We start from the raw sequence: 13,702 nt of genomic DNA, 5'->3' as shown, positions 1-13,702 counted from the left end.
ATCTACATGACTTTTCCTCCAGGTTCAGTGATCGGCCTATACTTTATAAAAAGCATTTTATTGAATGAGAACCATATAGAAACAACTACTAGAGGCTGACAGTTTAATCAAATTGGGGATTTTATCAATTGAGAACAATGTTGTTTCTCAGTCATGGTGCAACATCAAAGAGAGAGATGTTTTTCACTCAAAATCCAGCACTCAGGGTCTCTAAAACGTAAAAGCACCTATAACCTGGGTACAGTTAGTAATATATATATTTAAATGACAGTTAAATACTTTCTTAGGCATGTGTTTGTTTACAGCAAAGCTTGAATGTTTAAATTGTCAGAAAAATGCCTTCCTTGTGTGTAAATTGTCTCTCTGTATTTTGGATGGAGTTTTCCGTGTTGATGACTTGTGTTTTTGTACTGTACTATGACCCTGAACCTGTCATATCCACTTTAAACAAAATACTTTTTGACTTTATTATAACTCTTTTCCTAAACTTTGTATCTTTGGAGCTAACTGTCTAACGTTAAGCTAACTATTATTGTCCAGAGCTATTTTGATTAATCTACTGCATAAACTGTATATATAAATGAACATGGATGACCCTCTAGCTGCCACATTCCAAATAGGAAGTGAGGATGGGTGCACTTGGACTCTGGCTCCAATTCACTTTCTATTGAAAATTCATGGCCTCCTCTCTCTGTAACTGCTGTCATGAGAGTTGTCATTTTGTTTTTAAAGTGTTGGTTTTAATCCACTTTACATGATCCTAGGGTAAAGGTTTGATTGACACACTGGTTTGGCAGCGGGGTGGGCACTTAGCAATGCCCCCTTAGAGGCGTTATTGTCAACAGCCTCGCTCCAGATGGACTCTATGATACTCGTGGTAGGAATTCCAAATATGGAACTCGGCTCCAAATTCGCCCTTATATCTGCAGACATCGCAGTTTCTCAGTCCACTTCTTTATACACACACACCTCACATAGTGACAACTAGTCTCAGCCTCTGTCGCCCTCTCCTGGACACATGATGCACGCACAGTTGTAGATATTTATTAGTCTCATTTGGATCAACTCCTCTAAAGGAAATAGATGGAAATAGAGAAAATAGATGCCTTATAATTCTGTTTGCAGTATACTTGCGAGTTTTTAGAATAAATATTTCATCATATCAGGTGTGTTTTCTATGGACTGTGGAGGATTGTAGGTTTGTTGACCTGGTTTAAGGTTAATAAAGATTAATATGACAATAATATATGTAGAGGAAGCAGACTAGAAATGTATTTTACCCGTGAGAGTGAGGATAAATAAGTATAACTTCACCCTCTCCCTTTTCGAGCAAAGAAACTTTAGTTTTAAATGGGACGCATTCAAAATGTTTTCATGCATTTTGGTTTTTTTTTGGTTTTTTTTATTCTTGGACAAGAATGAAAAATGATCCAAGATCAATGCTCGAAATAAACTAATTATTATTGTCAAATGAACTAGTCTCGTGTTGTCTCTGATCTACTCTGTGTAGGGAAATCATCCACTTTAAACATGTTTTCACAAATCTGTGAAGGTTAAGGTTAGAAAAAGGTTCCTTATTGTTAAACAATGTTAACTTTTGTAAAGTCATGTTGAAAACAGCATTGAGGTCTTTGTGGTCTTTTGGGCTCCTCCTGGGTCTGCTGCCAGATCCCTCTCAATAAAATACATGTTGTTTTTGGAGGATAATGTTAGTTAGGCTTTGTATTTTTTTGCCATAACATACAATGACTTTACTTTAGGTTGGCTTACGTCAGATTGATATAGACTCTGAATTAGTCCTACACATTATTAATCTGGGATGGCTCTCACTGAAAGTGATCGGAAAATGCAGAACGTCATGATTATATATTACATCGAGTTGACAGAACAGCACAGACATCTTCCCTGTTCACAAATGCACAAAGGGTTTATCTATCTCCTGTTTTTCACCAACATAATAGTCTTGATGCCAAAATAGACTCAAATACATCTGTCTGAGTCGCCATGTTATGGTTCAGTGCTCTGTGATTAGTCCATCAACCCGATTAACCTCACAGTGGGGCCACGCCAAGATGGACTCTTGTGAGTTTGTGAACTCATAAATATCACGAGAATCCACCATCAGCTGTGCAAGGTTAAGTTCAAGCAGCACTAGCACTTTTTTTTGAAATTCAGTAAATATTAAAAATAAACAGAAGACTAGACATGAATTAGTTAATGATTTATTCAAATGTCAAATCCATTTAAAACAGCACTCCCACATTCGATCAAAGCAGATGATCAACCAATTCAATATTATGGACTAAACTATCTCAACATATTTATGTAGAAGTCACTTTAAAAGGTGAGTTGTGATAAGGCAAAAAATAAAGTTGAAATTAAGGCGTATTTTCAATTTTCCAGCGTCACACTCGGGACATGTGCAAATATATGGTTTACATTCAAACAGTGTAAAGACAGTTAAAGCTATGTTAAGAAAAATATATTATCTGCATATGTGTCTTTAATATTACAATGATTGCACTTACATAAATTACTACCATTTCAGAATACTTTCCTTTCAGTAAATTCATTTGCATTCTTAAAGTTGCACTATGTAACTTTTACCTAAACCTATTGGTCTCCATGGAGAGGTTATTGCTTTGCCTGGAATATTCCACAGTATGGCATTAAACCTACCCCTCTCCATGGTGATGACGACGCAGGGCCAAGTTTATTTTTTTGTCTATATTATGCAATGTTGACAAGTTAGAATTATTACCTCATCAAAGACATGCGTTCCTTTAACACGTGTTTGAGTAAACTTTTATTATTAGTCTGTCTACATCTCCAAAGCTCAAAATGCTCTGTTCAACCTTGTGATGTCATGAAGTGAAGGCTACTTTTTAACATTTGTTCAGTAGAGATTGGCAACTCCAGGGCTGAAATGATCCAAATGATTCTAGTGAAAGTGTATGGAGTTTAAAAACACAGTGGAGCACTTCCTGTATTACCACGTGACATCACAAGGTGGAACAGAGTGTTGTCTGTTTGAGAGGAAAAACTCCTAAAAACCTAAATATGCAGGGTTTGTGTGTTTAACAGGAAACAATATTATAACGTAGATCAGAAAATAACATAATATGGGCCCTTTAAAATAGTATGTAAAGGGGTAGATGGATTATTTTTAATATTATACTGTGGGACATTCAAGGATAACAACTCCATGGAGACAAGCATGTGGCGGACACCCTAACACTGAAGTTACATAGTGCTCCTTTAACTTTGGTTAGCGTTACATATTGCAAATCAACTTATTTCAATATATTTCATAGATTTATATCATTAAATCAATTATTAATTCTGAACTGTTGACAAAGTGGAAGACAGAGGTTAGGGACACACCCATTCCAGCTTCTTCAGTTCCGATACTCGTTTTGATCCTACTGGCTTTACGTATCTGCACTGGTTTCGGTTGATATCAGTTATCGGCAGAGACTGAAAATTGAAAAGACGATATATTGTGCACATTTTAAATCACAATATTCATCTAAAATGACTTAACAAAAGACCCAAGTTCGCCGACTTCTGCGTTGGCAAACTGCGGTCTCCAACGGGAACGGGCGTCGCCATAAACATCATCACAACAAAGAACCGTGCAGCTGTTGACACCACAAAAAAAAAAAAAAACATTACCGAAAGGACTACGCGACGCTGCTGAATCCTACAGACATCAGTGATCGAGAAAAAAGGGCGTACACCAGTGGCAGTGAAAACAGGAGTTGGTTGGCAATATGGCGTCTTCAAAATACGCGCAAACATGTACGTCACTTGGAAAAACGATATTCACTCCAGCTATTTTGTCTAGATCTGTGCCGATATCCGATACCAGTATAGGATCGGTGCTTCCCTAACAGATGCGGTTGATATATTGCCAAAATATAGAGGTTATGCTGATGACATCGCAACATTCTGATGGTTTTGATTGAGTGGCAACATTTTGAGTGTCAATGGAGAGTACGGGCATTTCTTCTGTAACACATCTAAAACGTGAAAGAGCTGCTACAATTTAATAACAAATACAAACGTCTACAACTCTGCTAAATGTTTAGTTTGTACCTGACATCAAGATTAGTAGAAAACCAGTTAACAGTTAGGTAAACAACAGGGACACCGCAGACACATTTATAACTGATACAAAGTTTGGATCAGATGCAGCGGAAATAAAACTTTCTCTGCGTAAATAACGTGTTTCTGAATCCGTGTTTTGAGGAGATTAATCGTTGTGCAGCAAGTTGGAGGAGTCCTTTGTCCCTCCCGCTATCGTTAGCTCAGTTACAGCAACAACAGACAAGCTACTTTCAGTTTCCATTTTGCCGTATAAAGCTAATTTGAGCTAAAAAGACTAAAAAAATGGACTGCCTGGACAAAAATAAAGCGTAAAAAAGCAAAGTGACTGTTACGCTACCCATAGTTCTGCCTCAGTGCCACTCAATTGGAATGTTTTTCAATTAAAATCGTGTCCCTGCATAACCTCCATATTAAAGTTATTGTTTTAAAGATGTGCAAAAATTACAGTTTTGAGTATCATCAACTCTACAGTAAGAAAACTCAAACAGTTGCTAAAAGAAGTGATAAATATTAAAAGAAAAACTAAATCCTGCTGTGTAATCTTCAAAACAGAGGTATTGTATACTTATATGGTTAATTTCACTGTACATTCACGTTTTTTCAAAGCTATACCATGTAACATTTCTGGTAGAGGGTCCGTCGCCCGCTTATCTCCATGGAGATGTTACTGCGTTGTCTGGAAGGTGTTTTTGAGCGATATAAACACCTGTAACTGAATAAACTTAAGAGAGATATGCCTAATTCCACACTGTGGAACACCTCCATGGAGACAAGCAGGTACCGGACCCCAACAAGAAAAGTTAAAGTCCAAATTTTAAAATATTTGTCACTATAGGGTTGTTAAGTGTGATGTCACTTCCGGCGCATCATCTGATTAAAAACTACAGGCAAGTTTGCAATTTTTTCTTTTTTTAGCGATGGCGCATCTCACGTTAAAAAGAGACTGCAGTTGTTTAATGCTAACATGGTTAAAACTGTGGCAGAAAATGTACGAGGGAGGTTGAGGTAAGAAGTTAGGCTAGGCTAAGCGCGTGTTAGCAGTGACTGGCAGTTAGTGAGTGTGATACACACACAGGTTGTCGAATGTTATGCTAGGTTATTACTGCATTATTTACATATTTGATACAATTTATGGAGGTAATTGTTAGTTGTGAAGATCCAGGTTGGACACATGGAACTGGATCCAACCTGAACTGGATAAGACACTTCCCTTTGTCCCAGAGTGAGATTGATTAGTGGCCAGTGCAGGTACTGCAGCTCCCAGAAGCTTGGTCCCATTAAGAGTTCTCCCATAGAGCACAATGCGTTTTTTGTGACTTCAAACTGGCCATGTTTGACTGACAGAGCATCCACAGCTTTCACAAAGGTCGGATTTTGCCGGGTCCTTAAAGCACCTAAAAGTTGGCTTTGTAAGATTTAGCCTAGCCCCGCTCTAAGCCTGTGCTAGCTCTGCTCTTACCGCCATCGCTCTAGTTGCGCAGAACTGGTCACGTGGTTTCTGTCGTCTCAAGGGTTCGCGCCAATGAGAACAGGTCAAACCAACACGACTCAATCTTTCATCTTTCAGATCTTACTATACTTCCATTGTCGAACCCGGAAGTGAAATCATCACTTAACAACCCTATTTCCCAATCCTAATGGAAGAAAGTTTGATTAGACTGATAAAACTCATCTGTATACATCTTTCCTATAAAAAAATATAATAATAACTGATCGTTTTTGCTTGTTACAGCTGAATAAAAAGAATGTTTGAATTGAAGACTACGCTGGTGAAATACTGTGTTTTCATCTCAACCATCCAGAAGTGGCAGAAGATTCCCAAACTCTCTTCCTCTTCTTCATCCTCCTCTTCCTCCTCCCCCGTGGGGCTGGGTTGTCCTAAACGCTGGCTGTTCTCGGTATCTCCTGGCTATCGGCAAGATTTAATTTCTGGCTGGATCATGAGGTTAAGTAAAAAAAACACATTGACAAAACATAACAGGTTCATGTAACGTCATAATAATCTAAAATGGCCATGGTTTAAAACTGGAAAGGAGGACAGGTCAGAATTCTATGGTGGAATTTACTGTTTAAAGTGGGATTAAACACTTAAACTCCGCCCACAACCAAGGTTCAAATTCCACCGGCTAAACTGGACAAAACCTGGAGGACTAAAGAAGCGAGTGAGGGGGAGGAGGAGCGGTTTCTGGAGGGATAAAAAACTGTATACTTGGTCTAACAGTTATGAACACGTCAAACTCCGCTCGTGCAGCCAGGTGTTTGAATCAGAAACACCTAGCTGTAATCAGGTAAGTCTTTAGTGATGTCACCTAGTACTCAAGGGCACACTTAGATTTAGGCGTACTGGACCAAAAAGCTGCAAATTTACCTACTTTGCATCAAAACTGCCCCAAAAAACAATAGGGACACTAGATAATGCTATTGGTATCTATTAAGTCGCAATAGTTCAACAAATCTGCAATTTGACAGCGTTTATGGTTAATATCTCTGTAATTTCTTTCCTGTTGTTTCAAAAATTGGTGCCATTATTAAACCCCAAAAATGTGATTTGACTCTAAGCCATAAGATTAATATGACAAATTTGTGGTGCCAATCCCAAACACATAATAATACGGTTCAACATGTGTGGATCATAAGTTTGGAGATTTCTTTCGAAAACAGCGAATCTCCCGTAGAGTTATACAAACCACCACCCTCCATCTGAAATTATAACATCATCAAATTCCATAACCAACTATGTCCAGGTATGATGTGTTTAGCTTTAAAGGATACATGGAAGAACTCAGCTCCTCCAACTGAAAGTGAGAAAAAAAAGATATGAGCAACTGGTCCCATAGTAACAATTAAAGTTCCTGTTCAAAGCGAGACACTGCAGGTGAATAGGAACAAATCTGAAAACTTCAACATGTACAACTGCCTAAAATGTGCCTAATTTTATGGAGTTACAACTAATAAATCAGGTTTGAAATTCGATATTAAAAAATCCTTCTGTTTGGTCAAAATCTTGTTAAGTGCACTGTATATAGGTGCTATTTTAAAAGGTGATCCTTACGTCCTTACGGCAGAAAAGGCATTTTGAGAAAACAGCCTTTGAAGTTACAATGACCCACGTAACTCTATGGATGCAAGTTGATTAAAGTGAATATTAAAATAGCTTTCAGAGTGATGTGGGCAATTTAGTTGTTTCCATATGAAAGCTTCTATGTTAAGAGACCAAACTGACCAACAAACAAAAAATAGCACTATGGTCCTTGGGCGTGTACTCGTCTGTGTGGTCTTATAGTTGCTCTGACACAGCTCAAGATCATTCTAAAGCTAGTTTTAGTTTTAATATGGATTACAGTAAAGTTTGGACTATTGAGCGCACCTGAACATAGGCCGCACCAGCTAAATTTGAAAAGAAAATACGTTTTGTAGATATGTAGGCCGCACTTGAATATAAGCCGCAGGTTTTATGTTGTAAGATATGTGTAAATATATGAGATATTTACACAGAAAGACAGTTTTTTTTTTCAAACTATGCCTGAAAATCTGGCACCAACACATCATCAACACAGGATGAACATACCTGCATGTTTAGAAAATGAAACGGCACCAACACGGTCCATCTGCTTTTATTTCCTCTGAAAACGTTGTCGTCTCAAATATCGCACCATCGGTTCATTAATGCCAAACTTACGTGCAGTGGCTCCATTTCCTTCTTTGATGCCAGATCCACTGCCTTTGACTTAAAAGCTGCATCATTTGCTTTCTTTGTGTGTTTTCCATGACAAGAGTGTGGGGATGATGCGCAAAATGACAGCTCAAAATCAAAACTAGTGCATTCTTCAGCGCATAATCTTTCCCCACATCTGTCTCACTTTTGCGTTTACTGCTAGGGAGCGACCCCCAGTTGCCGTTCGCCGGTAAAAATCTATAAATTAGCCACACCGTTGTATAGACCACAAGGGTCAAAGCGTGGGGAAAAAAGTAGCGGCTTATAGTCTGAAATTTACGGTAGTATCAGTAGATTTTCAACCCTATTCTAAATGAGAAGGGAAACAACTATAACATGGTTGAAAAGTTGATTTTGCGCAACATGTCTCCTTTAAACCCAACGCTAAAACCAGATTAAGCACTAACAATCCACAGTAGCTCCATTCATAACCAGCTGCACTGTGTCCTTACATAACCCTGAGGTGCTTACGTTGGAGAGCAGTTTGTCCAAGTTGTTCTCGGTGGCCATTTTCCTCTGGTCCTCAGGCATGTCGTCCACCTCCCCGTACAGGTCAAAGTGCAGACGAGCTAGCTTCTCTTGCATCTCCCGCACCTGCTCCATCTGGTCTATGGAGCACTCGTTACCTGCAACACGTGAACAGATTTAGTTAAAGTTAAAACAATACACATTTAGGAGTTTAAAGAGGCAGACAGAAATGCTGGGACAACATCTATCTCCTTTTTATAACTCCAGACCTAAATCAAAACAGGGATAACAACTGCGATTGCCAGTATGCTAATGAACGATTATGCTAAATATGAATCAGGGACAGTTCACACTTAGCATAGTTCAATAGACCCAGCTAACAAGCAAAAACTAAACAAATAGGCGACAGATTTTAATTCTTCTTTTGCAACACACACATTTAGCTTTGGGTACAGGTTGAGTTGTTGACGGTCTAAAGAATTTCACGCCATAATTTCAAATGGAGGACAGGTGTCGGTGTAACTCTATGGAAGAATCACAGTTTTTGAAAGAAATATTCAAAAGTAAAATCAACGTATTTTGAACCATACGATGTTTTGGCAGTGATTTGATAAGATATATTTGCCAGATTAATCTTGTGTCTTAAAAAGTCCCTTAAACTGACAACAATAGTTAATCCAGCAGATGGCAGATTGAGATGTGTAGCACTCTTTATTCCGGTTATGTTCATTATTTAAGGTCCTATATTACGCTAAATTGACTCTTGTGAGTTTTAAACCTTGTAAGAATGTTGTTACCTCGTCAAAAAACATACCTGGAGCTGTGTTTTGTTTCATTCACACATGTTTGAGTACCGTTTTGCACAGTGTATTTCTGCTAAAATAGGGTGAAGTACGTCCATGTAGATCACCTTTTAAGGGAGAGATTCTTGTGAGGTTGTGAACTCAAATATCCCAGGAATTAATTTAGCTGTATAAAGGTGCTTGTGTGTTTCATATCAGCCACCATTTTTAATACAATGGAAGAAATCTCTCAGCTTGGTTAATTTGCATTGACAGAGAGGATGACGAGGTAACAACATGAACTTTGTGTGAGTTTTTGTTTCATGTGGATGGGCCTAATCATTACAGAGATATTAACCACAAAGACCCTCCAGCTCAGTGTTTAACTATGGGTAGTTTAGAAAGTTGTGATGAGGTGTATTGAACAGCAGAAATGACTGGTGTTCTGATAGATTCTTTCTTACCAAAGGCCTGGAGTTTGCCTGAGTGGAAGTCGTTGAGGAGGCTGAGCAGTCCCTTCTCCATCTCCTGCACATCGGACACGTCTGTCAGGAAGGAGTGCTGGATGATGGGCGTGGCCTGGCCCTGGGCGGGACCCTTTGAGCCGGGTGGATATCTGGGTTTGTCTTTGCCCGCCCTACAATACACCAGAGTATAGAGCCTTTAAAAGTTTGTAAACAAATTCATTCTTTATTCAGGAATGGAGGCAACTGGAGGTAAAAGTGACGTGGAACACAATGTGATTTCAATGGAGAAAATGGAGCCAATGAAAACCAGTCAAATACGTCAGTGATATCAGAGCCTAGTTTAAAGATATTATTTTGTGTACATTATTCGCGAAATTGATATTATATTATATTATGTTATATTATACATATATGTTGACCCCACAGTAGTTTCTAATTTTAACTACAGATTTATTACATACTTTACCACAAATTATACTTTGCTTAACTAAACAAACATTTTAAGGCTAGAAAATGATATGTTGATATGACATTCCGACCTCAAAAATAGAAAATTTATGCTTTCTTTTTGTTTATGTTATAATGTTTTATGGTTTTTCACTTTTGCCTCTAGTCACATCCATTCCAGAACTGTGAGCATTCTGATGATGTAGTATTTCTAGGGTTGATCCCAAACATTAGCATATAATAAACATATAGTAAATGTGGCGTTCAGTGCTAATGCTATCATCCACCAGACTAGCCACAACAGATTTTGGAAGACCAGAGCCATCCCCTGTATTTTTTCCCTGTAGCCATAATCCAGAGGGTGTCAGACTGTACAAACCCATCGACCACATTAAGGTCAGGGCCTCGTTTGTTGAGTGTTTAAACCTTTTGGTGTTTTATTTTAGATCATAATCAACGTGTAAACGTGGCATTTGAGCTAACAGCTAACCAACTTTCAGATGAGATTTCTGAACTTGTGTGTGTCTGGTAAACACATAGTGACCACTAAACCTCCTCTTTTACACGTGTCAGTGAAATGACATAAATATCATGAAGTAAACATGTTATATACTTTAACATGGGGACTGGCTTCTCCATTCATTTGTACATCAAGAAACGGTCGAACTGGCATAACTCTGGGTAGTGTCGGCGCCAAGTGTTCGAGTTGTAGCAACGAGCAGAGACAAAAAATTTCACATCTATGAATGTCTATGGTCGCAATAATGAAAAATTAGGATGGTTGCCATAGCGATGAACATTTTAAGACAAAATATTATACTCGTTATATCTCCTGAATGTGAAAAAAATTCTTAACATGCTGCATATAATATGAAGCTGAAAGCCATGAAGTTGGTTAAAACAGTTTTGACATGATCTGTAAATGTTAAATATTCTGAGCTCTTCACCTCCTTCCTTTATTCTTCTGGCTGGAGTTGGTGCCCATGCTGTTGGCCAGGTGTCTGCCCCCAGAGGTGGAGGTGCCCTTCCGGACAGACCCTGAGGGAGGCCCTGCTCCACTGGAAGATGTCCTGGGACTCCTGCGTTTTATTTTTTTGTCCTCCATATGCACATGTTCAGAGAGCTCCAGTTAAGATGGGATAACCTCCAGAGAGAGATGCATAAGGTACAAACAGGAAGAAATCTACAAGTACGTTTAAAGTGACATTTCAGACAGAAAGACACTTAGGACGGATATAATTCTTTCCTGAGTAGCTTTGGAATGATCTTGAGCTGTACCAGAACAAGTATAACACCACATACATTAGTATACGCCCATGGACCACTATGGAACCTACTTGGACGACTGAGGGACGTAACACTGACACATTGATTAGTAGTGATTAGTATGTGGTTAAGGATAGTGCTTTGAGACAGGTTGCCAATGTCCAACCAGGAAGTAAAATTGTAAAATTCACAAAAAATAGCAAAGTAGGGAAAACTAAGAAATATTTTATGAATATCTTAAATACAATCATGTTTAACGCGTAGTAGTCTAATCTGTCATATGCATGTGCAAGATTTGACTTCTGGTGTTTTGACTTAGCTGTTGTCCTGTACATGGTTCAGCATAACATTTATTTTAACCACCCATTTACATAACAAACCACAAGAATAATCGGTGAAGATCTACTCACTGTCAATCCTGTACGTGAGGTATCGGCCTGTGTTTCACCACGTAAACATAGATCAAACCATTGTGATCAGATTGTAACAGCTCTGTCCCAGCGGCTAACGGCTAGCAGCACATACTTCCTGTTTTGGTCCGACGCAACAGAAACAGATGCGTGATGACGTGATTAAAAAAAATATATATATACATATACAAATAAAAAATATATTTTTTAAAGTAGGCATTTGCTCTCTTTTTTACATATCACATAGTCTCGATATCATTTTGAAACTTAAATTAAATTATGAATATATATATTTTTAAATGTAACTATCTGTAGTAGTTATCTGTAGTTACAAAAGTACGCCGCAAGAGGGAGACAAATGAACGCCAGTGAGCCTCTCGAGTTCACTCGTTCAAAGAGGCCTTCTGAAAGGAATATTTTTCATGTTTTTTGGGACTCTTTTTAAACTCAAGTATTATTATTTTTTAATTATTATTTTTCAGTTTAAAATGACATTATTCACATTGCGAATAGAAATCTTAACATGGGCCAGCATTTTAACACAAAACATTCTATTTGGAAAAAAATACAATGGATCCCTTTTTTTAATATATATATATTTGCTTTAATTTACATTATACAAGGAATGCACGTTCAGGACAGGACAGACAAGAGTAGACAAATAAACAAATTTACACATTCCTATATTTACTGAACAATAATACAATTGGACATATTTTTAAATAATAAAACAGAAACATAGAGCACAAAGAGACAAGAAAGACAAGAGACAACACAAAAACTCAACAACAAAGATAAGTACAAAACCACTGTCTACACACACACACACACTCACACACACACCCTTACACATGCACGCACACACACACGCGTGCTCACTGCACGCTCAATGATCGTCATCATTTATGTAAAGGCAAAAGCAGATAATAACATTTTTCATATTAATGCACATCCTCCCACATAGTGTTGGTCTGAGTTACATGGTGTCCCCTCCACACATAATTCAACTGTTTTTGATCATTTGTTTTCATAGTTTGCAAAATAATACTTAATATTTCATTAACAATTTCCATTTCTCTAATCCTGGTGCATTTTTTCCCCCAATACTGCAATAGTCTTTATATATATATATATATATATATATATATATATATATATATATATATATATATATATATATATATATATATATATATATATATATATATATATATATATATATATATATATATATATATATATATATATATATATATATATATATATATATATATATATATGACCTGTGGGGCAGTGGATCTGACAACATATGACTTGGTTTGGTGGGATGGGAAAGTACTTTTACTTCACTACATTTGACTGCTGGCTGTACTTTCTACTCCACAACATTTGTGAACAAGACTGAAAATAAAAGTTTTTATTATTATTATTATTATTATTATTATTATTATTATTATTATTATTGTTTGAGACCTGCTAAAAAGGCTGAGGGTTTATTTTTAACATGTTCATAATTTGAACAAAAATAACAAAAACAGCTTGTAAAATTAAAAAAAAAATATTCGATTGTTTCTGTTGAACAAAATTCAGCACAAAACTTCATCAAAATTACACAATTCAAGCCTTATAAAACCTCAGAATTTGTGCAAAATCATTTTTACTTTTTACTCTTTAAGCATTTTTTTATATATATATTTAAGTCCATTTTTTGCTATTTGTACATTACTTAAGAACATTTTACAGGAGATACTTTTTACTACATTTGTACTTTCTACTCCACTACATTTTAAAACAGAAAAGTACTGAAAAATAAAAGTATTTTTCATATGATGTGAGGAGTTTTTTTTTTTTTTTTTTATCATATTTGTGGTAACATCCTGATTACTTTCACTTTTACTCGAGTAACGTTTTACCTCTTTATCTGTACTTTAACTTAAGTAACAAAACAGAGTACTTCATCCACCACTGGTATTTACTAAAACTGGACTAAACTGGACTCAAAACAGGACCAAACAGGACATGTCCATTCGTCTCCCC

General features: G+C 37.0%; 1 protein-coding gene across 1 annotated transcript; it reads right to left on the bottom strand.

Annotated features, from left to right (window-relative positions):
- Window positions 1-2,206: 2,206 nt before the first annotated feature.
- On the bottom strand, window positions 2,207-11,800 carry ccdc28a (coiled-coil domain containing 28A). Its single transcript, XM_033979817.2, has 6 exons — window positions 11,666-11,800; window positions 10,937-11,133; window positions 9,540-9,712; window positions 8,297-8,451; window positions 6,883-6,905; window positions 2,207-6,043 (listed from the first exon to the last, which is right to left on the bottom strand). The coding sequence occupies exons 2-6, from the start codon at window positions 11,092-11,094 to the stop codon at window positions 5,989-5,991; spliced, it is 564 nt and encodes a 187-aa protein (XP_033835708.1). The 5' UTR covers window positions 11,095-11,133; window positions 11,666-11,800; the 3' UTR covers window positions 2,207-5,988.
- Window positions 11,801-13,702: the final 1,902 nt, after the last annotated feature.

This window comes from Periophthalmus magnuspinnatus, chromosome 2 (assembly GCF_009829125.3).
Source record: "Periophthalmus magnuspinnatus isolate fPerMag1 chromosome 2, fPerMag1.2.pri, whole genome shotgun sequence".
In the NCBI taxonomy this organism is placed as follows: Eukaryota; Metazoa; Chordata; class Actinopteri; order Gobiiformes; family Gobiidae; genus Periophthalmus; species Periophthalmus magnuspinnatus.
Note: the sequence above shows the minus strand (reverse complement) of the source record. Positions and strands in the feature narration are given on the sequence as shown.